At 42.1% G+C, this 25,275-nt stretch overlaps 1 protein-coding gene across 1 annotated transcript in view; it reads left to right on the top strand.

Moving 5' to 3' along the window:
• Nucleotides 1–7,911: 7,911 nt before the first annotated feature.
• TGFBI (transforming growth factor beta induced) overlaps nucleotides 7,912–25,275 on the top strand; it is a 118,027-nt gene continuing 100,663 nt past the window's right edge. The window contains exons 1-2 of the mRNA XM_063928218.1: nucleotides 7,912–8,094; nucleotides 8,543–8,641. Coding sequence (XP_063784288.1) covers nucleotides 7,976–8,094; nucleotides 8,543–8,641 — 218 coding nt within the window. The 5' untranslated portion in view covers nucleotides 7,912–7,975. The remainder of the gene's footprint in view (nucleotides 8,095–8,542; nucleotides 8,642–25,275) is intronic.

Genomic DNA, 25,275 nt, shown 5'->3' with positions numbered 1-25,275 from the left:
CTATGCTGATAAGTCGAGACTCCTTGACCACTACCGCAAGACGGCTGGCCTTTCAGTCAACGGTGACCGTCTCCTCATTTTTCTGCCTTGGTGGCCGCGAAGCGCAGGGAGTTTGCCCCATCTGCAAACATCTATTTGAGGCAAAGATCAAATTCTCCTTACTCTACCCAGCTTTTCTCAGAGTCTTTGAGGATGGCAGGCCACGGTTCTTTGAGGATCCCGAGGAGGCCCGATGGCATTTCCCTCTAGCCAACACTTGAACGAGATGTGACTTTGCCAACTGATGATTATTTGTCACCCGAGCCTACGCCTGGGTCTCACATACATATTGCCTTGAGGGTGTTTATCGCACACTCTTGATTTGTTTCTCCCCTTTTTTTTCTTTCTTTTTTTTTCTTGATGTTGTTTTGTTGTACTTCATTGATGTTCTTGTTACAGTTTTTGTATTTTGTTAGCTGTGTCTGCCTAGGCCGAGACCCCTTCACTCCATTGGGGGAGTCACCCCCCACTCGCTGGGACGGGATGGGACCCTATCTTATTCTTCACATTTTGTCGCTTACATTTTTCCCGGTGGGGGTGGGTTGATATGTCCTCTGACTCCCACCATATATCTCATGTAGACGGTAACCCAAATATTCCGTCACTTTACATTATATCCTGGAATGTGGAGGGTCTTAATTATCCGGTCAAAAGGAAAAAGGTGATATCTCACCTGAAACGCATGTCTCCCCATATTGTCTTTCTCCAAGAGACACACTGGTTAGATGACCCTACACACACCTTACGTGCCCCTTGGATCAGAGAATGTATCTCATCTCCATATCACTCTAAATCTAGGGGGGTAACGATACTATTTCACGCCAATCTTCAATATTCTGTGATTAGGAAACTCTGTGACCCTGAGGGAAGATTCCTATTACTAGATGTAGACATAAACAACATCGTGTACACCCTTCTTAATGTTTATGCACCTAATGTTTCACCTGACTCCTTTTTCGCAGATCTTTTAACGATTCTTTTTAACTGGGGTAGCCAAAACCTGATTGTCGGTGGGGATTTCAATCTGGTTATTGACCCATCCATGGACAGATCTTGGGTAAGTTCGACCACTCATTCATCCTATGCTCGACTGCTTTCCTCCTTCTGCACTCAACTAGACCTTCTAGATCCCTGGCGCATCCTTCATCCCACACAGAGAGACTTCTCTTTCTTCTCCCACCCGCACTCCTCTCACTCTCGAATAGACTACATTTTTACTGTCACTGATCTCCTCCCCAAAGATTCTTACACCTCCATTGAGACTATTATTATATTATATGCCCCGATCTCTCTCCACATCCGACTAACTTTACCCCCCCATAGTGTCCCTAGGTGGCGCTTCCCTGCATACTTATGCCAGTCTACAGACTTTCTTCTCCATCTTAAACAGTCCCGGCTCAATTACGTTCTGGATAATGGTGATCAAACCTTGGATTCGCCAATATTCTGGGGTGCAGCCAAGGCCGTCCTTCGAGGCCACATTATGTCCTACACTCATTCTAAACGGAAGAAGTTTTCTTCCCAACTACAGACTTTAAGCACTACTCTCACCTCCGCTTACAGGTGATATACCCAATATGACACCCCCCCGCACATAAAGAAGCTTATCTTTCCGCTAAACTTATTTATGACACTTTCCTTACGGAACGAGCCCAATTATCTTATGATTACCAGCTAAACAGATTTCACAGGTGGGGCAATAAGTCGGGTAAACTGCTGGCCAATCTCATCAAAGGCCCTAAATCCCGCACATGGGTTAATGCCATCAATAGCTCGGGCACATTGACTACTGACCCCGAAACTATATGCACCGAATTCAGGAGCTTTTATCAATCTCTGTACGCCAGGGGCCCTAATAACCTAGAGGCCAATCACTCCTTTTTGGAAGCTGCTGCCCTCCCAGTCCTGACCCAGGAGGAGAGAGACTCTCTAGAATGTCCGGTCACGGTCGAGGAGGTGGTTGAAGTCATTAAGACTTTACCTAATAATAAAAGGCCGGGTCCTGATGGCTTTGGCGCAGAATTTTATAAGATGCTACGAGACGAAATAGCCCCCACTCTTACATCTCTTTATAAACACATTCTCACCTCCAAGACCACGCCACTTAGATTCAACGAAGCAACTATAATAGTTCTGGCAAAGCCTGGCAAAGACCCTTCCCTACCCAGCTCTTACAGACCGATTTCCTTACTCAATCAAAACTTCAAGATCCTCACGAAATTGATGGCCAACAGATTACAACCTTGCCTCTCCCGTATTGTATCACCCGCACAGATGGGGTTTATTAAAAACCGACAATCTGTACAGGGCATCAGAACCGCCTTAGCGGCCATCATTTACTCACGCTCTCACAATAATACAGATAATGTTCTGATAAACCTTGATGCGGAAAAGGCTTTTGACAAAATTGCTTGGCCTCACTTAACAAGGGTTCTGATTCATCAGCAATTCGGTGAGAACTTCCGCGGTCTTGTCAGTTCCCTTAATAACAATCCCTCTGCACAGGTGGTAGTAAATAATGTTCCCTCACCCCCTTTTATTCTTGAAAGAGGTACTAGACAGGGCTGCCCTCTTTCCCCCCTTCTTTTTAATTTGGCTCTAGAACACTTTTTATGATATATCCTCAATATTCCCACCTTCCGGGGTATTGGGATAGGCAATAGGGAGGTGAAACTGATGGCATTTGCTGATGATGTCCTCCTTTTTACCTCTAACCCAAGACAATCTATTCCGGTATTACAACACATCATTGAATGTTTCTCCTACTTTGCCGGCTTTTCCATTAATTATGACAAATCAGAGGCATTGGCCATGTCTACTCAGGTCACCACGGGTTGGGACACCCCTTTCCCGTTTCGCTGGGCCCCCACTCATATCACATATATCGGAATCCTTCTCCCCTCCGACCCTACTCGTATTTATTCTGATAACATACGCCCTATCCTCGCTAAAATTCAGACTGAACTAGCGCTTTGGCAAAAACTGCCCTTTATTTAATGGGGCGCTGTAACCTTGTCAAGATGGCTAGTTTCCCCAAATTGCTCTATGTCCTCCAGATGGTTCCAGTTCTGCTCTCAAAATCTGATTTATCCTCCCTTAATCCATCTATTTCTAAATTTATCTGGGCCGATAAACGACCCAGAATAAGCTTCTTCAAGCTGTCCCAAACGGTACAGAATGGGGGAATGAATCTGCCGGACATAGAGCAATACAATAGAGCATGCCTTCTCCGCTTTGCTATGGACTGGATTAGAGGCACGTCAATCTTTACTGACTCGTTAATTGACTCCCAACTCTGTGCCCCCCTGTCCCTTAGTTTTCTTCTCCACACAAATAAATCTGAACTGTTGCCCCCTCATCTTGACAACTTACTCTTAACCTCTACCGTTGCGGCATGGCGATTATCTAGAAAATCTCTAAAATTACAATATTCCTACTCTTTGTTTCTCCCTCTGGTTGGCAACCTGCAATTCCAGAGATGTTAGGCCTCCTTTTCTTTTCACTGATTGGCGTATGGCAGGGATTACACAAATTGGTGACCTTCTTGACACTAGGAAAAAGATACTCTCCTTTGCCGAAGTTTTAACCAAGTATAACATTAATCCTCACCACACATTTTACTTTTTTCAGGCCTCACATTATATACAATCGGTCCTCTCTCATCTTCATCCATCAGATTTTCTTAATTCCCTAGACACGCTCCTGCGTTCTGGAACATACTCCATCTCGACCATTTACGCCCGCATTCGCATGGAACATATACCCACCACTGATCTCGCTCAAGTTCAAACATGGTCCTCTCAAATTCCCTCAATGTCCCCCGATAACATAATGGATAGTTTCTATGCCTCATTGAAACTTATCCCGGCTAGCCTGTATCAGGAAATGTCCTATAAAATTCTGCATAGAGCCTATATCTCTCCAAAGAGGAGCTCCTTGATGGGTTTATCTGACTCGGCAGACTGCAAAAAGTGCTCTGCGCCATTGGCTGATCTTATGCATTGCTTTTGGCATTGCCCCTCCATTCAGGCTTTCTGGGCTGGAGTGAGAGACTATGGCATCTCCGAGCTGGGTTTGCACTTTCAATGTACTGCCTCTTGGGCTCTCTTTGGACATGTCCTTGATCAACCTGATATTCCCTCTCAGGACGCAAAACTAGTGATGATTCTCTCAGCGGTAGGCAGGAAAGCCATACTCCAGCAGTGGATCTCTGATACCCCCCCTACGTTGCCACTGGTGACCTCTAGGTTACTCTTTCTATTCACGATGGATTGGCTGGAAACATCTCTCAATAAGGACGTACTTACCCCTGCGTTGTTTCAATGCTGGGGACGATTTATTCGCAGATTGCCCAATGTAACTAAACTTGCCATTAAGCAGAGCTTTTGTTGCACCACATGGTATGTCCAACAACTCCTGGCTGACAACCCTCCAATTTCTCTCTCTCCTACTACTGCCTGAACCCTCTCCCCTCCTCGCTTCTTCTCCTCCTTTCCTCCCCTCCTTGTCGCACTAATCCCTGAAGCCCGCCTTAGCTTTTTGTGCCTCCCTCCTCTATTTCCTTTCCATGGCTCTCCGTCTACTATACACTCCCTTTAACTCTGATGATGTCTCCATGGATGGGTCGGTGGTCCCCCAGTCTGGGCAGGTACTGTTTTGCTCTTTTATATTGATTTATTGTTTTTGGTTTCTGTGTTCCCCACAGGGATGAACACATTAGTATGTTACACTGTTTATGTTTTGGTTCTATTTTCACACCGGATTTACGTTTGATACCTTTGTTAAAAGAGCTCTTATTTGATCTATGTAAATCTGATGTTCATAATAATTTTGATATTTAATATTAGAAAATGGAAAATATGAGGTTCTACTATAGGCCCCACTACCCTTATAATTAGTTATTGTATGATTCAACTTGTTTTAGATTATGGTGAGGTCCTATGTTTTCTCCTGCCATTACTTATTGTATTCTGTGAACCTCAATAAAATATATATTGAAAAAAAAAAAAAAGAAATACAGACACCAGAATTCTGACACTGCTTGGAATACCGGCGCCGGAATCCCAACTAGGTTCACAATCTCAGTGCCGGAATCCTGACCCAAACGAGTGTTTGTCGGGCAGCAGGAGAGGTTACATACAGTAGCGGATCTTGCCACGGACAAGTAGGACTTTTGCCCGGGGCGCCGGCTTCCGGAGGGCGCAGGGCGCCATCCGGAGGGCGCCGCACCAGGGCAAGATCCGCTGCTGCTGTGTGCCCCCCTGCTGCCGCTGGCCGCTGCCGCTGTGAAGGGAAACTAGACGCGTACGCGTCTAGTTTCCCTTCGTGGAGAGTACCTTTACTGTGCGGTGCGCGATGATGTCATCGCGCACCGCACATCATTTCAGTCTGTACAGGGGGGCGTAAATGACCACGCCCCCTGTACGAAGCCACGCCCCCTATTGCCGCCCGGGGCGCACAGAGCGCCAGAGCCGGCCCTGGTTACATAGTTACATAGTTGTCGAGGTTGAAAAAATACAATTTGTCCATCGAGTTCAACCTATATTTTGATCTACTGCTATGCAATGGATTTACTTTCACTGACCCAGATACTGTCATACATTATTATTACAAGTTATAGCCTCAGATACCTTTTTTGGCTAAAAATTTGTTTAACCCTTTTTTAAACACATCTATTGAGTCAGCCATTACAACCTTCTCTGGCAGCAAATTCCATTTCCTTACTGCCCGTACTGTGAAGAAACCCTTCCTTTGCTTAGTATGAAACTTCCTCTCCTCTAACTTTAGGGAGTGACCGCGTGTCCTGTGTACAGATCTCTCGATAAGCAAATCGCCTGACAGTTCCATGTACTGACCCTTAATTTATTTGTAAATATTAATCATGTCACCTCTTAGATGCCTTTTATCTAGTGTAAACATATCTAACCTAGTAAGCCTTTCCTCATAATCCAAAGACAGTCTTTAATCAATTTTGTAGCTCTTCTCTGAACCTTTTCAAGTTCTATAATGTCTTTTTTTTATTTTGTGCAGCCCAGAACTGTACGCTATATTCTAGATGAGGCCGTACAAATGATTTATACAGTGGCAGGATTACACTTTCATCCCTTGTGGCTATTCCCCGTTTTATGCATGTTAAAACCTTATTGGCCTTTACTGCTGCACCCTGACATTGGGCACTACTGCTAATACCCCTTTCAGCCCGTCTGAGGCGGGTCGCACCTGGGAACCTGACATGGGAGCTCCCAGGGTGCGACCCGCTGCAGGCGTCCCGTCGCTGCTGTAAGCAACCCGGCATATTGCTGGGTTGATGACTTCAGCGGTGACACGGTGGGGGCGGTGCTTGGAGATCACATGATCTCCAACCGCCGCCCATGCACACACAGTGAACGAGAAATGCATTCACACCGCACAGCGAGCCAGGTTGAACACGTGTTCAACCCTGCTCGCTACTCGAGTTGGAATACCAGGTAGCTCAACCCAGTATTTCAACCCTGGCACCTTTCAGTCTGCACATGAACACAGATTATGCGCATTCATGTGCCAAAAACCCGTGTTCATAGCTGGAGGTCTGAAGAGGGTATGTCTACAGTCAATGAGCACCCCCAAATCCTTCTCCATTTCTGATTTCCCTAGATTTACCCCATTTAATTTATAGATTGCATATTTGTTTTTTTGTCCCAAAATGCATAACTTTACATTTCTCTATATTAAACTTCATACTCCACTTAGCTGCCCAAACCTCCAATTTAATGAAGTCTTTCTGAAGAGAGTTAACATCCTGATCTGAATGAATTGTCTTACATAGTTTACTGTCATCTGCAATAATGGACACTTTACTCAAGACCTTCTCCTAAACTGTGATGGGGGGGGGGGGTTAGGTTTAGGCTGCGGAGAGGGGGAGGGGTAGGTTTAGGCACCCCCGGGATGGGTTAGGGTTAGGCTTGGGAAGGGGGTGGTTAGGTTTAGGCACCACGGGGAGGGTTAGGCTGCAGGGATGGTTAGGTTCAGGCTGCAGGAAGGGAGGGTTGAGGGGACATTGGGGACAGGTAAGTATACTTATCTTCCCCGGTTGGTATTCTGACTACCGGCATCCCCAGTGCCGGCATATCAATTCATCTCCAACCCTTGATATTATATTATATCAACAAAAAAGAGTGTAATGTATTTTCTTCTTAGTTAGCAATACGGTCTATCAATTTGTGGCACATTTCTATTTTTATTTGAGTACAAACATGTTCTTATTCTAACCATTTGGGTAATGTAATGTATTTGTTTTCCCCTTGTAGATGGAGTGAGAAGAAAATGTGCCTAATATAACACATGAATGTAAAGTGCCTGTCCTCATCAATCTGAAACAATGACAGACATTCCTTCCTAGCCTCCTCTATGTAGCAAGCTGTAAGAGCGGTGTTGTACACATTTTTGTTTAACCCAAATTCCATTAGCAGCTTATTTTCCAAGCAATGTACAACTGAATAGTTTACTGGAAGCTTACCTCCTAAGTTTGATGTACAAACAATATGTACACTGTTTAAGCTAAAATTTAGGCAAAAAAAAATCCCATTTAAATGTTAGTCTTATTGCTAGATTACAACACATCTAATCTGATTTGGAAACCTTATTCAATATGCTTAATGAAGTATAAATATGCAACGCATTGTATATCCAGTGTCTGAAATAAAGCCTCCATTCTGCATGGATAACACAAGTTAGTCCTAATAATTGTAACTGCATTGCTGAAGCCCTTTCAGACGTACAGCCAAGAGGTTACATATTCCCCAAAGAGTCAGTTTGGAAAGTCAGGCTCAGATTGCAGCAGTAGCTCGTTTTCCCCACCCATTCCAACTCTCGGTCTATTTAACACAGCACAGTTTATGTTTCCTGGCTTTTAGTTCAGAGCAGTGGGAGTTCGCAACCTGCACTTACTCCTCGCAGAATGAATCGCATTGTGCTGCTCGCTTTGACTCTTGCCTTGCTGGCCACATTAGTCTATACAGCAAGGAATCCTTATCAGCAAGTTATACAGCATAGCAGGATCAGAGGCAGACAGCATGGGTGAGATCCGTTCCACAGCTTGTTTCTTCTGAATGACCACATATAGATTGTAATTGCTGGAAATGCTCCTTAATGAAAGTAAAGAGCTTTGTGGTTTATATTGTGTGTTGTTCCACAAAGTTTTGCAGAAAGTGTTTAAACATGTATCACTGTTTATTGGGATCAAATAGTCCAAAAATGATTGTTATGTTTTATAAGTGATTGTTCTGTATGGTTCACAAGTTTACAGTAGTCCCCCTATTGCTGTATAACGTAACATGATGCATTGTTTGGTGGGTTATGGAGTCACTACATACAGTACATAGTTAAAGTAAAGTATGATGTAAAATGACAAATCAGATATTTCCCTCCAGTAATAATGATATTTTACTACATCTAATCAGCTTCTCTGTGTGATCTAGGTTTGTTTTAGTGTTTTTTTTAAATATTTCTAATTTGGATTTTTTAGCCCAAACGTGTGCGCAATTCAGAAGGTCATTGGGTCCAACAAGCAATACTATACAAACTGCAAGCAGTGGTACCAGAGAAAAATATGTGGCAAGTCAACGTAAGTCATCTCAAGTGTATTGTGGGGAATATTGCTACTGTTTGCTGACTGTTGGGTGTTGGGAATGTGGACAGTGACTGTGGAAGTACAGAACCCGCAATCACCAAGCTAATGTGAAAAGCTTCCCTGCTAATAATACCACTAACACTGTATTGGTGATAAGGGCTTAGTAAGAGTGTAAATATGGAGATTGCAGCCATATTGGGCAATTGTTTTATTTAAAACACTTTATTTTACAGGGAATTCAGATATTTTAGTTATTTAGTCATTTTAGCTTTTGATTCACAATTGGCTGATATGGACTGAAACTAAAGCTGGGTACATACCTTGAAGATATATCCGCCAAGATGTGATGTCAGCGTCAGCAGTTCCTGCAGCCAGTGTACAGTCAGTTGGTGTACACAACCACTGATCTGCTACCGATATGTTATATGTTCGATCAATTGAACAATTTATTAACCTGTGGGTACCCTGCTTTAGATTTTGCACATACTGTAGCATTGTAGAAGTTGATTTGTTATTTAATATCATTGGCCTCATTAGTGACGTTTCCACATTATTTTATTGAAACATGCAAGTCCTGGAAGCTGTAATGTATGCAGACACTTTATCTTAAAACTTAGCAGTAAAAGCGATCAGTAAATATAATATACTGTCATAGTATGTGTAAATCCTTATTCATAACTTTTATCACTGTAGTATTAGTCAGTGGTGCAGCTGGGTAACAGTACTTCTCAATGACTTCTGATTACCTCACCGAGCTGCCTGCAACACACACCAGACTTAAAGTAGTCATCTAGTATTATCCACAATGGATACCTTCACCTATTGCAGTGATGGCTAACCTTGACACTCCAGCTGTTGTTGAACTACACATCCCAGCATGCCCTGCTACAGTTTTGCTATTTGGCCATGCTAAAACTGATGCATGGCATGCTGGGATGTGTAGTTCAAAAACAGCTGGAGTGTCAAGGTTAGCCATCACTGACCTATTGTATCAAACCTAGGAGCTGATTGGCTGGTACTTTATTACCGTGAAATGTATTAATTTTCAAGGCTTAGTACCAGGGGCGTAACTAGAACATTGTGGGCCCCATACCAAAATGTTTAAGGGGCCCCCAACTCAGGTGTCTACCATAATGGGTATGGCTAGTGCCGCACAAGAGGAGTGGTTAGTGTTGCCTCTCTTTTTAACACGCACATACATATTTACAGCTACAAAGCAGGGCCCCCAATTCATAGTACAGTACTTGTCAGCAGATGAGGAGGCTGCTGGGGGGACAGGGGTGATATATCAGGGTCCCAGGCCCCTGGTAGTTATCATGTACAGGGTTCTGGGGAGACAATATCAGCAGAGGCAGGGTATGTCAATGGGAAGGCGCGGTGTCAGCAGGGAATGGTAGTAGACTGGGGAAGAATACATACCAGCGGGGGTGGAGGGGTTGGGGGGGGGGGGGGGGTAATACATGTCAGCAGTGGGGGATGATGTCATGTCAGTACATTGGATAGGGGGAATACATGCCAGCAGAGAGTTAGGGTGTACATGTCAGCAGTATATACTGTATATTAGGTATACACTGTGTTCACTCTTAGGAAGGGATGGGTTTTTGGTGAGCTGGAAGGTGTCCAGTCTTCCCTTATGAGAAATAAATGAAAAATCTATGTTATAGCACAGCAAAAAGTCAATGGGATTATAGGGATGAAATTGATATGTATGTAATCTACAAAGCGTACGTGAGGTCTGTAATAGATAAAATGCATTTATTAAATCAAATGTAAACAGCTTAAATCACAGTCCTTTCTGGTAGTGCTCAATCTCTGACTCAGATCTTTGAGTTCCCTAAGGGTGTGCTCACACTACTGCAAAAAAAACCTCTGAATAGTCTCTTGAGATGCCTTAAGTTTAACTGTGTCTCTTCCAGAGTCTGGTCTCCCAGCCTCATACAGCCTGGGTAGGAAAGTCCGGGGAACGTATAATCCGTCCAGTCATATCCTGCAAATGTCGGCAGCCCGCCTCTGCCATCCACTAATCGGCAAGTGTCGCAGAGGTTATGAACTGTTGCTGTCATGTGGGCAATCAGTCTTTACCTCTGGTGGGAGATCTGTGAAGCAGTCGTCCGAGCTCGATCTCCGGTTCCTAAGGAGATTAGTCCCCTCAGTGGCCAATTCTCCAGGAATCCCTCCAGTACACTAGAGTGACACTGAACACTTGTGTCTCCACCACATGGGGCTTCATGGATTGTGGTCACATGGATTTTATATGACCGTGGTCTGGAGGTGGCTGCAGAGGTAGAACTATTGCTCACGGTGCAGTGGGTTGCTTGCTGGGCTGGCAGGCCCCCCAAGCCGCTGGGCCACATAGCAATCGCATCCCTTGCACCCTACATAGTTATACCACTGCTTAGTACATCTGGCCCTGTCTGGAAATGCCGGGATGTGGTTCATTTACTGGCTGTCGTGATCCTGGCATTCAGGATACTGACACCGGAATCCCGACAGCCAGTGAAATCCAGCAATCTGAATCCCGATTAAGGCACAGTATTCCTACTCCCCGTTGTGGTCCCCGCCACCACCTGAGGGAGAATAGAATGGTGCCTGATGTGTGGTGAGCGCAGCGAGCCCGCGAGGTTACATGCTATGCTCCCTGACGGCATTCCACCTGTACCGAACAGCAGAAAAAGCATACCGAACCCGGAAATGCCTCATATAACATATTTGTGCTTATATGTACATAACCTACTGTATGTATTTATACATATATGTCTGAGTACAGCACTATTAATTACCTAAACAATTTATAGATGATGCTTAGAGCTTATACTTTCCAGGCAAAAAGACAATTATGTTTTTATAATTTTTGCTTTGTTATTATTGTGTTTTGCTTTTTTTAATGTAGTGCGACCATATTCCATAGCAATGAGAGATTTTTGTTCCATTCTTATTAGTCTCTGCTGCAGGAGAGCTTTCACTGTAATTTCCTTAGATTAGGTGCAGCAGCGGCTTCTACCTCTTTGGATGAGGGGGGCTGTCACTACCCATGCTGCCCGCAGTAGGAGGAGAGAAGAAGAGCCCCAACCAGCCTAGTCTGGCACCTGTGCAATGGATCTGGCAGGCGCCGGGACCAGCACATGCACATACTGCAAGCGGTGCTGGGACCACATCCCATAGAAGCCGGGTAGGACTGCACAAAAGGCAGGAAGTGGCTTCCTACAGGAAGCATGCTCTCTGTTAATCGCACCCCGTAATGGTAGTCCCAGTGGGAGAAAACACCTCCCAATGGGAATGACTGTCCTGTGTGTGATTGACATGTAGTACTTCCAATAGGAAGTTACTGCCAGTCACAGTGTAGCCAGTGCAGTCACGGAATGCAATTGGCTCACTGAGGTGGCAGATTTTACTGGGGGGGTCTGCAATCCTGGGAGATTACAATTGCAGCCATAACATACAATCTCCATGCTACCAAGGGTAGAACTGTGCCCAGGGTCAAAGTGCTGCCCGTTTTCATTATCCTCACTTATCATTTGTTGGCACATCCATAAACTGAGTCCTTAGTAGATTGGCTCCAGTGCTTTGCTGTGATTTGGTAGATTAGAAGCAGTGCAACCTGCAGACAGACGTACAGTATACTGCTTCATCCATAAACTATTATTCAGTACTGATTACTTTTGATTCTTTAAATACTTCATGTTATTTTCTAATAAAAGTCAACAGAGTGGGTGGGGATTGTGTGCAGTAATAAATTATTTTGAAAGAAGGTTCCAAGGGTTATTGGTAAATTTTATTTTTACATATATGAAGAGGATTTAGGATAGGGATCTTTCTGCCCAACTTGAACCCCTACGTTAAGAGTGACAAAGCATTTGTTATTATTTATTATTATAATTATTATTATGTATTTATAAGGTGCTATAAGGGTCCATAGCACCGAACATAGAGAATACAGCTGACAATAGGCTTGTACAAACAAGTTAACAGTTTCATATAAATAGATAATTACTGTGAGCAGGTAGCATAATTATGAAGGAAGGCAGAGGGAAGAGGGCCGTGCTCACGTGAGCTAACAATCTGAAGGTGATGTATATGTTCAGTGGTCAAAATTGGGTGATTTCTTAATCATTAGTGAAGAATGATAAAGTAGTAATGATAAAATTGTAAAGATCAATGTGGGAATGATCTTTAGGACCTGGAAAATCAGTGTGTTGATACCAATGGTTTAGCTCTAGAAAAATGCTTTCACAATGACATCAGATATTGGGGCTGATATACAGTGTATGAAGCAGTGAAAAGGGAAATAGGGAAATTAACAAATTGAAATGCTAAATGCTAAAATGGTATAATTACCATTTTATAGAATGTACCTGATTAAGGCCACCTCAAAGCTGATTAGTTGCAATGGGCAACTGTTCACTTGTCCACTTCCCTTTTTGTTTTCACTGTTTGATACATCACCGCCGTTGTCATTATGTGCGCTAAACATTCCATTCACTATATCATCCAAACTTAACAATGGATTTACATAGATTTTATCCACATTATTGTACATACACTACATAGTACAAACGTAACTACAGTAAGTGACTTACAGTAACTTAACGCAGAGATATCTAGACCCCTATATTTGATTTTCAGTGAGTCAGTTACATCAGGAATGATACCAAAGGACTCGCGTTTAGCAGAGGTAATCCCAATATTTAAAAAGGGAATTAAAACTCATCCCAGCATCTGTAGGCCGGTAAATTTGACATCTATAGCGGGGAAAATACTGGAAGGTATATTAAGGGATAGCATACTAGAGTACTTGGATACCTCCAAGGTTATTACTAGGAATCAGCATGGTTTTGTGAAGGACAGGTCATGTCAAACTAACTTAATAAGCTTCTTACGAGAAAGTGATCGATAATATTGATCAGGGTCAAGCAGTGGATGTAATCTTTTTGGACTTTGCTAAGGCCTTTGACATAGTGCCACATAAGAGACTACTTTTCAAATTGAGAGAGCTTGGGGTGGGTAAAACTATTTGTACTTGGGTAAGTAATTGGCTGTACAACAGGGAACAACGAGTGGTGATTAATGGGAAGTTCTCTGAATGTGCTCAGTGGAATACCGCAGGACTCAGTACTCGGGACATTGCTGTTTAACATATTCATTAATGACCTAGGAGTGGGCCTAGAAAGCACAGTGTCAATTTTCGCAGACGATACTAAACTGTGTTGAGTAATAAATTCAGACAAGGATGTTGAGTCTTCTACGAAATTATTTAGCAAGGCCTGGGCAGACAAATGGAGAATGAGGTTCAATATAAAAAAATGTAACGTTATGCACTTTGGTACTGTAGGGATAACGGTAGTTGAAAAGGATTTGGGTGTGCTCATCGATAATAGACTTAGTAGCAGTATGCAATGTCAAAATGCAGCAACAAAAGCAAATAAGGTGTTAGCATGCATAAACTGGGGAATGAAGACAAGGGATGAGAGTGTAATCCTGCCACTGTATAAATCATTTGTGTGGCCACATCTGGAATATTGTGTACAGTTCTGGGCACCACACTATAAAAAAGATATCTTGGAACTCGAAAGGGTTCAGAAGCGAGCCACCAAACTGGTTAAGGGGTTAGAGGCACTGAATTATGAGGAAAGACTTACAAGGTTAGATACTGTATGTTTAAACTGGAAAAGAGGCGGCTGAGAAGGCACACTATTAATATTTATAAATACATTAAGGGACAATACAAGGGACTTATCAGACGATCTGTTTATTAAAAAAAACGCTACACAGGACACGAGGACACCCTCTGAGGTTAGAAGAAAAAAAAGTCAAACCCAATGGAGGTAAGGGTTCTTCACAGTAAGAGCAGTAATGATTTAGAATTCTCTACCAGAAGAGTTAGTAATGGTGGACTCACTGAATAAGTTTAAAAATGGATAAATTCCTAACTGAAAGAAATATCCAAGGTTACAGCATCTAAATGATATATAATTTTAAAATACAGGTTGAACTCAATGGACATTTTGTCTTTTTTCGACCTCACCAACTATGTAACTTTGTAAGTGAATAATAAGCACTCCTGGTATATACTAGTTGTATCCCAAGTGTACAGATCAAAACTGTTATCGATTGACTATATCTTATGTATACAAGAATTGTTAGCATGTCTATGAAACATTGCCTCAATAAAATATTAACTGATTAAATTACTCGTTAAGATCTTGTTGAAAATGTATTGTAGTATGGGACACAAAATACTAATAAACGTATACACAAAACAATAGATATTGCTTTCATGTTGTATATCCTGTTTACCTATTTTATTTCATTGTTATATTTTTTATGTATGTACAGTGCAACTTACTGTGGCTTTATCACTTAAATATAATGGTCTTGTCTTTGACGGACTGTAGTCATCTGACAAGGTAGTGTATGTCTGAAGGAAAAAACCTCATTGAGGCTAATAGTATTTACTTTGTATTGCAGTTGGCAAGGTTATTTTTTAAAGTGTGTTAAGTGACTCTGTATCCTTAATATATTTATTGTTAAACTAATATCTAGTGGTAGCTATACCATATTACCTTAGCAGCTTTAAATGTGAATGTTTGTTGATACCCTTGTAAGGATGGTGTAATGGTTAGCATTAGTGCCTCATAGCACTGAGGTAATGGGTTTGATTCCCACCACGACCATATAAGTGTGCACTTTGTACATTCTCCCACAATCCAAAAATGTGGTGGTAGGTTAATTGGCTCCTCATAAAAAGAAACTAACCCTAGTATGTAAGTGTGCTCATGTATACATTTTGTTTCAAATAAGACATAAAATATATAATTAGAAAAAACTGTTTCTTATTACTATACTGCTCATCTACTGAGCTGCGTGTAACCTTTTTCCAATCATTGCTCACTGGAGAATTTTCAAAACCATAATCCCAGCATCAGGTCAGAAGTGGAGGAAACCTCAACCTGTTCCACAAAGAGGATTTTTATTCTTATTTTCTTTGGCACTTAGTTGAGAGACACAAAGATTGCTCTTATGTTGATTCATTTACCAAGCTGAGTAACTGACAAAAATATTTCCAACCACATACTATGTACAAGTTGGTGAGTATATATATCATTGTGATGACCCATAATCACACAAGCATCAAAATTATAGCATTAATGCATTTCATTTTGCAAAGAGAAATACAATGTAATCTGTGGGCAGCACAGTGGTATAGTGGCCAGTATCACTGCCTCACAGTATGGAGAGTTCAATTCCCAACCAAGGCTTGTATGGAATGTGTGTGTTCTGGTTATGTTTGTGTGGGTTTCTTTTAAATAAATATAAATAAATATACTGGTAAGCAATTGGCTCCTGACATATATTGAACCTCAGGATTTATTTATGAAGCGGCGGCTTTTCTAAGCATCCGCTTCATAGCAGGTTGGAGGTAAAAAATTTAAATGATACTAACAAGTATTGTAAAGCCCATCGGGCTATATACTGACTGGAAGTGCGGTTTTACCAGGAAGCCACTTCCTCATAAATAAAGTGCCGAGTGTGTATGTGTGTCCATATAATAGGGATTTTAGATTGTAATCTCCACTGGGGCAGGGACTTATGTAAATGACTGAAATATAGGGGGTCATTCCGAGTTGATCGCTAGCTGCCATTGTTCGCAGCGCAGCAATCAGGCTAAAAATCGGCATTTATGCGTATGGTGCGCAATGCGCACGCGCGTCGTACTTTCACAAAAGCCGACGTAGTTTCACACAAGGTCTAGTGACACTTTTCAGTCGCACTGCTGATCGTTGAGTGATTGACAGGAAGTGGGTGTTTTCGGGTGGTAACTGACCGTTTTCGGGGAGTGTGTGTAAAAACGCAGGCATGCCAGATAAAAACACAGGAGTGGCTGGAAAAACGTAGGCGTGGCTGGCCGAACGCAGGACGTGTTTGTGATGTCAAAACAGGAACTAAATAGTCTGAAGTGATCGCAAGGTAGGAGTAGGTCTACAGCTACTCTGAAACTGCACAATTTTTTTTTAGTAGCAGCGCTGCGATCCTTTCGTGCGCACTTCTGCTAAGCTAAGATACACTCCCAAAGGGCGGCGGCTTAGCGTTTGCACTGCTGCTAAAAGCAGCTAGCGAGCGATCAACTCGGAATGAGGGCCATTATCTGCAAAGTGCTATTTAAATGTTAATGAACAAATAATATTCTGAGTCACTATTGTACATTTAAACATCTATAGAGTTTACAGTATTTAACAGCATATTCACTGTTACTTTTTAAAAATGGTTAAATAGTATTGAGTATGATAGCGTTATATACAGAAAGTTAATGTTCAGCCACATCGGCATTAAAGAACACTTTTTTACAATGTTAAAAACTGTTGCATTAAGTAAGTACTATGTACAACATTAAGATTTTTTTTTGTTTCAGTTTGTCTATTTGGAAGCATTTTTGTGAAAAAGACTAGATGCTTAATGTAGTAATTGGCGACCTTGTGAATGATTGCTGAGCAGCTTGTGAGTTGGCAGAATCTTAAGTTGTTTCTTTGTGTAAAGTAAATCTTTGCAATGAATGGAAAATGAGCTGCATCTGTATGGGGGAGTAACTTGTCCTGAAATGTAGGTTAGACCTCCAAGACGCTCTACACATGCCTGCTTCCTAACATCGACTATGTCTTGTGGAAAATTATCAAAAACTAGATTACATCATGAGCAATACATCACTTAGAATACTCATTTATTATCCTTGTATCACTCGTTAGGGACAGTGATAAACAGTTAATCGTTCTTCTCCAGTAATGGATAGATGATTGATATGTATGTAGATTTTGGCACACCTGTGATAACAGTGGCAATTCCACTTCATATGGGACATACGTAACTACATTTCAGTTATAAGGTAAGGTACTAATATGGTTCAAATACAAAATGATAAACATGGTGCACATATCATTATGTATAATTTAAGTAACTTATCTTAAATTAGATGATCACCATTAGAATAAATGTAACATCTATCTATCTGTCTATCTATCTATCTATCTATCTATCTATCTATCTATCTATCTATCTATCTATCTATCTATCTATCTATCTATCTATCCATCTTAAATCCTTGTTTTAAATAAAGGTGAGGGACTAAATTCTTATCATTTATCTGACAGAAATTTATCAGGTTTGTTTTTCAAAATCATAAAGCAGCAAAAATACATTTGCATAAAAAATCCGGGTATAGATTCAGAGAGGGTTCTGCAGAGCTGATCTGTCAGACAAAGAAAAGGATTTCTTTATGCAAGCATTTTCCACATGGAATTTTCAATGTCTAGACTAAATGAGTCTGCTTTTGTATTGTAGTTTACTGTACATTATACAAGTGTGACACGTTCATTTTTTGTGTCTCCACAATGATTCAGATATTTAGTACATACATTATAAGTGATTCACCACAATCACTTCACAATTCCACAGGAATGTATTAAAACAGTGATTTACTGATATAATATTTTATGGTTGTACTTTATTGCACTAAAAAAAACTCTGGGGGTCATTCCGAGTTGTTCGCTCGGTAAATTTCTTCGCATCGCAGCGATTTTCCGCTTAGTGCGCATGCGCAATGTTCGCACTGCGACTGCGCCAAGTAAATTTGCTATGCAGTTAGGAATTTTACTCACGTTTTTTTCTTCGTTCTGGTGATCGTACTGTGATTGACAGGAAGTGGGTGTTTCTGGGCGGAAACTGGCCGTTTTATGGGTGTGTGTGAAAAAACGCTACCGTTTCTGGGAAAAACGCGGGAGTGGCTGGAGAAACGGAGGAGTGTCTGGGCGAACGCTGGGTGTGTTTGTGACGTCAAACCAGGAACGACAAGCACTGAACTGATCGCAGATGCCGAGTAAGTTTGGAGTTACTCAGAAACTGCACAGAGATGTCTTATCGCAACATTGCGAATCTTTCGTTCGCAATTTTAAGAAGCTAAGATTCACTCCCAGTAGGCGGCGGCTTAGCGTGTGCAAAGCTGCTAAAAGCAGCTTGCGAGCGAACAACTCGGAATGACCCCCTCTGATAGACACACAGGCAAATCTAAAATTTGTGTTAGAAAAGTCATCCCATCGGGGCGTGCAGCACACCCGACAGGATGACCCAGCCAATGACCTGTGTGAGCATGCGGTTTTGGACACACACTAGATCATGTGCCCGATAATGACAGCTGATTTGTTGGTACTTTATCTCTCGCTAAGATTTGATAAATCTCCCAGACAGAAAAAAAAAAGAGAGGACGTCCCAAAAATTCTAATAGTAAAGATAAAAAAGAAAACAGTGCTATGGATAATCTACAGTATGTAATACAATTAAGTGGTGATTAAGATGATGTAATTACGTTGCTAAGCGCGCACGTTGGACCTAATTACACTAGCTCCATAAAAACACAATCCAAGCACAAGTTCATGCACGTTAGATCCACCATGAGAGCCAGTGCAGTGACATGCACAGTGCACGCTGCAGCCAGTGTCTGGTCCGCGCAATTGCGACTAGAAGTAGGAGGAACTAATGAGGATAAAAAAGATAAAGATGAGAGAAGAGCAAGAAACAGAGGAGCAGGAGAGAGAAAAAGATGCAGACAGAGAGGGGCAGGAGACAGAGGGTGAAAAATCCTGTCTCCATGTAAAGCCCCGACCTCCCCTTCCTGTTGCAGCTCTGTCCTGACCCCACTCCCCCTACTCCAATACTTATCCCTTCAGCTGATCCTCCTCTCCTAAGGCTGTTGGGGCTCGAGTATAGAGGAAATGGGACAGCCTTACACAATTGTTATGAAGATTTGCTATCCAGGTAAGTGTAGTATGCAATTTCAGTTGGCCATAGATTCCATGTAGGGTTACATATAACAAGTTTAATCCACACTAGTTGTTATACTTCACTCCCAGAGACAGGGCAATGTACATGAGTATGCCCACTGCCCACATAATATTCACTGAGGTGGGCAGGACTTGAAGATGTAATTTGCATATACATGGGCACAGCTCTAGAAATCAAGCTGTCCTGCAATGCAGAAGTTAGTTTAAGTGGCCTACTGTATTTATCGGGTGTAGTATGTTATGCCAGCGGCCGGGATCCCGGCAGCCAGCATACTGGTGCTGGGATACCGATCGCCGGCAGCTGAGCGAGCGCAAATGAGCCCCTTGTGGGCACGGTTGCACACTACGCGCGCCTTACTATTTATTCTCCCTCCAGGGGGGTCGTGGACCCCCAAGAGGGAGATTAGTTGTCGGTATGCCTGGTGTCGGGATTCCGGCACCGGTATACTGAGCGCCGGGATCCCAACAGCCGGCATACGGAATACCACCCATATTTATCAAGTAATATACAGTACAGTATGTGGAATATCCTCCAAAAATAGGTGTACCCATTATGATTGTCGATATGTTGACCTTCTGACCAGATAGCCACATTATCTCCTTGATTAAGTAGAAACTGAAACCTGAGTGGCTGAACCACTGTAATGATGTATGATAGGCAAAAGGTTGTTCTGTACAGCTAACTATAAAACTGGAACAATGGATAAGCAGGAGTTGAAGATTAACAATATGTGTACTCTAATCCTAGTGAAATATGAAACAAAAGCCAATAAATAAATTTCTAGACATATACATTCCTCAGGGAACCCAACCAGAATTTCTCTGAAAATTGAAATCTTTATAATGCAATGTCCAATTTGTTTAATTTTTTTTAATACATGGGAGAAGTGCAGTACTGTAATCAGTAGAGGAGCGTCTTATGGGGAACAGCTAAGCGATCCTGAATCCAGAAAAATGCCTCTGGAAGCAAGCATGACTGATAGGATGTCAACATGCATTATAGGGCTTGATTGACATAAGCAGGGGTAGTGCTAGGGTGTTAGCACTGCAAACTATACGTTTGTTATCTCCTTCCCATACATAATTAAGGAACAGCATATGTCAAAAGGGTGTGGTCTCAAAGGAAGGAGCGTGGCCACACAATACTACGCCCAATTCAAATTACGCCACACAATAGCACAATCCTATTCACATTACACTTCATGCAGTGTCCCTGATTCATATTGCACTACATAGTAGTCTACCTTTCTCACATTAGAGCACACAGTAGTGCCCCTAATTCATGTTATGTCACACAGTAGTGCCCCTAATTAATGATGTTACGTCACACAGTAGTGCCCCTTAGTCATGTTAAGCTACACAGTAATGCCCCTTATGCACATTACGCTACACAGTAGTGCATCACAAAATGTCCACAGTAGTACTGCCCCTTACACATAATGCCCACAGTAGTAGTACCCCTTACACATAATGCCCACAGTAGTAGTGCCCCTTACACATTATGCCCACAGTAGTGGTGCAACACATAACACCCCCAGTGCTAGTACCACACATAATGCCCACAGTAGTGCCACACATAATGCCCACAGTAGTAGTAGTATTGCCCCTTACACTTAACGCCCACAGTAGTGGTGCCACACATAATGCGCACAGTAGTAGTGTCACACATACTGCCCACAGTATTAGTGGCCCTTGCACTTAACGCTCACCATAGTAGTGCAACATATACTGCCCACAGAAGTAGTGTCCCTTGCACATATGTCCACAGGAGGGGGGAGTATACGATGCTTACATGGAGTTCAGGTTGAAGCTGTCAGCGCCACCGTTTGTCATACAGCTTGACAGGTGCAGCAGGGAGGAGAGATGAGGAGAAGAGCTGTGCTGATACTGAGAGCCAAGCGTCCTGCTGCCTGTCATACAATGTGACAGCAGGGTAGCAGAGCAGGGAGAACACCCCCTCAGCCTATCATCTCCTTCAAGGCATACCCTTGCTGAGCGGGATGCGCCGGCACTGGACATAAGTCATTGCTAAGTCACTATGCTTTGCAAAAGCCTATGGGCCTTATTCAGTATGGATCACATCAGCGGCCGCTGCGATGAGGAAAATGGCGGTGGCCTGACTGCCTTTGCAGCCAGACTGTGCAGGGAGAGGGGGTTGTTCCCTTATTAAGCGATGCGATTGCAATTGAATTGTGATCGAATAGCTGGCAGCCTTAACATGCTGGGTGGTCTTGTCCTGTGCTGTGTGGCCCCCAGCATGCGAGTGATAGCAGTTGTAGTTTTGCTAAATTAGCAAAACTGCAACTGAAGCTGAAGGAGGGTCAATGTCTTCACTTGTGATGCTAACAAATTATGGTGCTCATGTATTAACCTGGAGAAGGCATAAGGAAGTGATAAACCAGTGACAAGTGCAAGGTGATAAACGCACCAGCCAATCAGCTCCAATATGTAAATGAACAGTTAGGAGCAGATTGGCTGGTGCATTTATCACTTTGCACTTATCACTGGTTTATCACTTCTTTATGCCTTCTCCAGGTTGATACATCTGCCCCTATAAATCATATTGTTGTAAATATGTCTTTTGTAGTATGAAAAAGCTACATTATTTTTCAGTTATGCAGAAAGTTCAATAATGTGGTACTTTAAGCCTGAAAGAGTGTGTACTTTAACCCCAGGAAAGGTAATCCTACATGGAAATAACATTACCGCAGCCCCTTGCAATTGTTAGTTGGGTAAGGATTATGCATAATTGTTCTTGGAGGCATTACTGCTACAAAGTTATTCTGCAACAATGTTTCATTTGAGCAACCAGGGTTAATATGGGTTGTCCTGGCATGTGCCATAACAAAGATGGTGATGAGGACATAATAGAAATTGAGGATACTGGAAATGGAACAGGATGAGGGGGATACAGTATGTGTGTAGTACTACTATCTGACACTGAAGATGAGGATGTTGAGGATGTTGTTTGTGTAAGTCAGCCACCATGATAAAAAGAAAGCCATTGGGATGCCTGAGCAAAAGACCAAAAAGCCAACTTTTGGGTGTGGAATTATTTTTATCTAAATCCTGACAGTGTTGTGAAAGCATCTGCTCCATTTGTGAGGCCAAAGTTAGTAGAGGTAGTGTAGGAACGTTAGCTATCTAGCAACCTCCTCCATTTTACATCATTTATGGTTAGTTCATGAAATTTATTTTACAAGATTACAATCTAATTAACACCCTCATCATTAACCTCCTCATTAGTGATCGGAGGTAGTCCTTTCAAAAAGTTGTTTTGCGAGGGCTCAAACAAACCAAGCACTTCAGCCACACAAGTGTCAGTCTCCATTGCTGAAGTGCTTGGTTTGGTAAACTGTGCATGTCCTTTTTAATATCCAACATAATAGTGGGTGGGAGAGGACAGTTCCATTTGACTTGCACCCCTTTTTTTTTATGCTGTGTGGCAAGGTTTCATAGATGTGCTGTGTGTTTGTGCCCATGCTCTGTCGCTTAGTAAGCCCCAAAATCACTTCAGCTTTTAGCCTAAACTGGATGAAAACAATATTGTGAGCTGTGAGCAGGGTTGGACTGGCCCACCGGGGCATATGGGAAACCCCTGGTGGGCCCTACAACCTGGAGCTCCACCTCCTCCTCTAGGGATTAGCTTCCAGACTGTGCACTTGAATTATACATTATACATATTTACATTATACTGTACAGGACTGTGGTGTATTTTCTACAATGCATTGCTGTTATTAACCTGGCATATTATCATGCATGGCATATAATTATAAAGGGGCCCAGACCGTACACTCTCTAATTGTTAGCCAAACATCTGTATTAGCTGGCCACACCCCTAAACATGGGTTGTGAGGTGGTCAGAACTTACTGGAAATTAGTGGAAATTAATGTTATTGAGGTAAATAATACTGTAGGAACAAAAAAAGCCAAAATTATTGATTTTCGCTTTTTTGTAAAATTTTGGGGGGGAAAATACAGAAGCAAAACCAGTCACAGCATTTTTACAAAATCAAAACCGGACGACAAATTAAACCAAAACCAATAAAAATGGCCCGGCACATAGCTCTAATATAAATTTATATATACAATATATACATATATTGCACACTGCAAACACAGTTATATATGTATGCATATATAAATACATAGATATATGTATATATATTTCAAGATCTATTTCGCAGGGAACTCCAACTATAATCAGGCAGCTTATATTTACTCATGACGTTGCAGTATACATGTCAGATCTATAGATGGTGCAAATACTACATACAGTATCAGAGTCGCTGGTCATGTTATTTGTAACCTTACAGTGTTACTGTAGGTTAAGTAGCAAAGGGTTTGGGTTCTACAAGATAATATTTGTTTGACTAAAGTGAACTTAGACTGGGCCGTGAGAATGATTACACCATGAATTGGATTTTGTGGTTTACATAAAAAAAATAGAAAACTGTGGATTATAGCTTATTGGTGTACTGTCACAGGAACAAATGCTCAGTGCTGCAGGCATAGATCTCAGGATCAGCTGTTTCTCCCATGGGCAGCTTTAATTGTCTTACTCATGAGTTAGTAGCCCCAAGCATCTTTTTTTTCTGTTAATCCCTGAATGAGAAAATGCTATTATTGTTTACAAAGACATTTTCTGATCAGTGTCTACAATATAAAATATACATCATAATATTAGATGCCACTACTGTCTTTGTAAAATTACAGTGCATCTGGAAAGTATTCACAGCACTTCACTTTTTCCACATTTTGTTATGTTACAGCCTTATTCCAAAATAAAAATATATATTTTTCTCTCTCAAAATTCTACACACAATACCCCATAATGACAACGTAAAAAAAAGTTTTTTTGAGATTTTTGCAAATTTATTAAAAATAAAAAACGAAGAAATCACATGCACATAAGTATTCACAGCCTTTGCCATGAAGCTCATAATTGAGCTCAGGTGCATCTTGGTTCCACTGATCATCATTGAGATGTTCCTACAGCTTAATTGGAGTCCACCTGTGGTAAACTCAGTTGATTGGACATGATTTGGAAAGGCACACACTTGTCTTTATAAGGTCCCACACTTGACAGTGCATGTCTAAATAGAAACCAAGCATGAAGTCAAAGAAATTGTCTCGAGGCACAAATCTGGGGAAGGGTACAGAAAAATATCTGCTGCTTTGAAGGTCCCAATGAGCACAGTGGCCTCCATAATTCATAAATGGAAGAAGTTCGGAACCACCAGGACTCTTCCTAGAGCTGGCCGGCCGTCTAAGCTGAGTGATCGGGGAAGAAAGGGTCCTAGTCAGAGAAGTGAATTTGTTAGAGCTACAGCATTCCTCTGTGGAGAGAGGAGAACCTTCCAGAAAGACAACCATCTCTGCAGCAATCCACCAATCAAGCCTGTATGGTAGAGTGCCAGACGGAAGCCACTCCTTAGTAAAAAGCACATGGCAGCCCACCTGGAGTTTGCCAAAATGCACCAGAAGGACTCTCAGACCATGAGAAACAAAATTCTCTGGTCTGATGAGACAAAAATTGAACTCTTTGGCGTGAATGCCAGTCGTCATGTTTGGAGGAAACCAGGCACTGTTCATCACCATGCCAACGCCATCCCTACAGTGAAGCATGGTGGTGGCAGCATCATGCTCTGGGGATGTTTTTCAGCTGCAGGAACTGGGAGACTAGTCAGGATAGAGGGAAAGATGAATGCAGCAATGTACAGAGACATCCTGGATGAAAACCTGCTCTTGACCTCAGACTGGGGCGATGGTTCATCTTTCAGCAGGACAACAACCCTATGC

Source organism: Pseudophryne corroboree, chromosome 6, assembly GCF_028390025.1.
Source record: "Pseudophryne corroboree isolate aPseCor3 chromosome 6, aPseCor3.hap2, whole genome shotgun sequence".
NCBI classification, from domain to species: Eukaryota; Metazoa; Chordata; class Amphibia; order Anura; family Myobatrachidae; genus Pseudophryne; species Pseudophryne corroboree.
The sequence above is the reverse complement of the archived record's forward strand: the minus strand, read 5'-3'. Positions and strand labels throughout refer to the sequence as shown.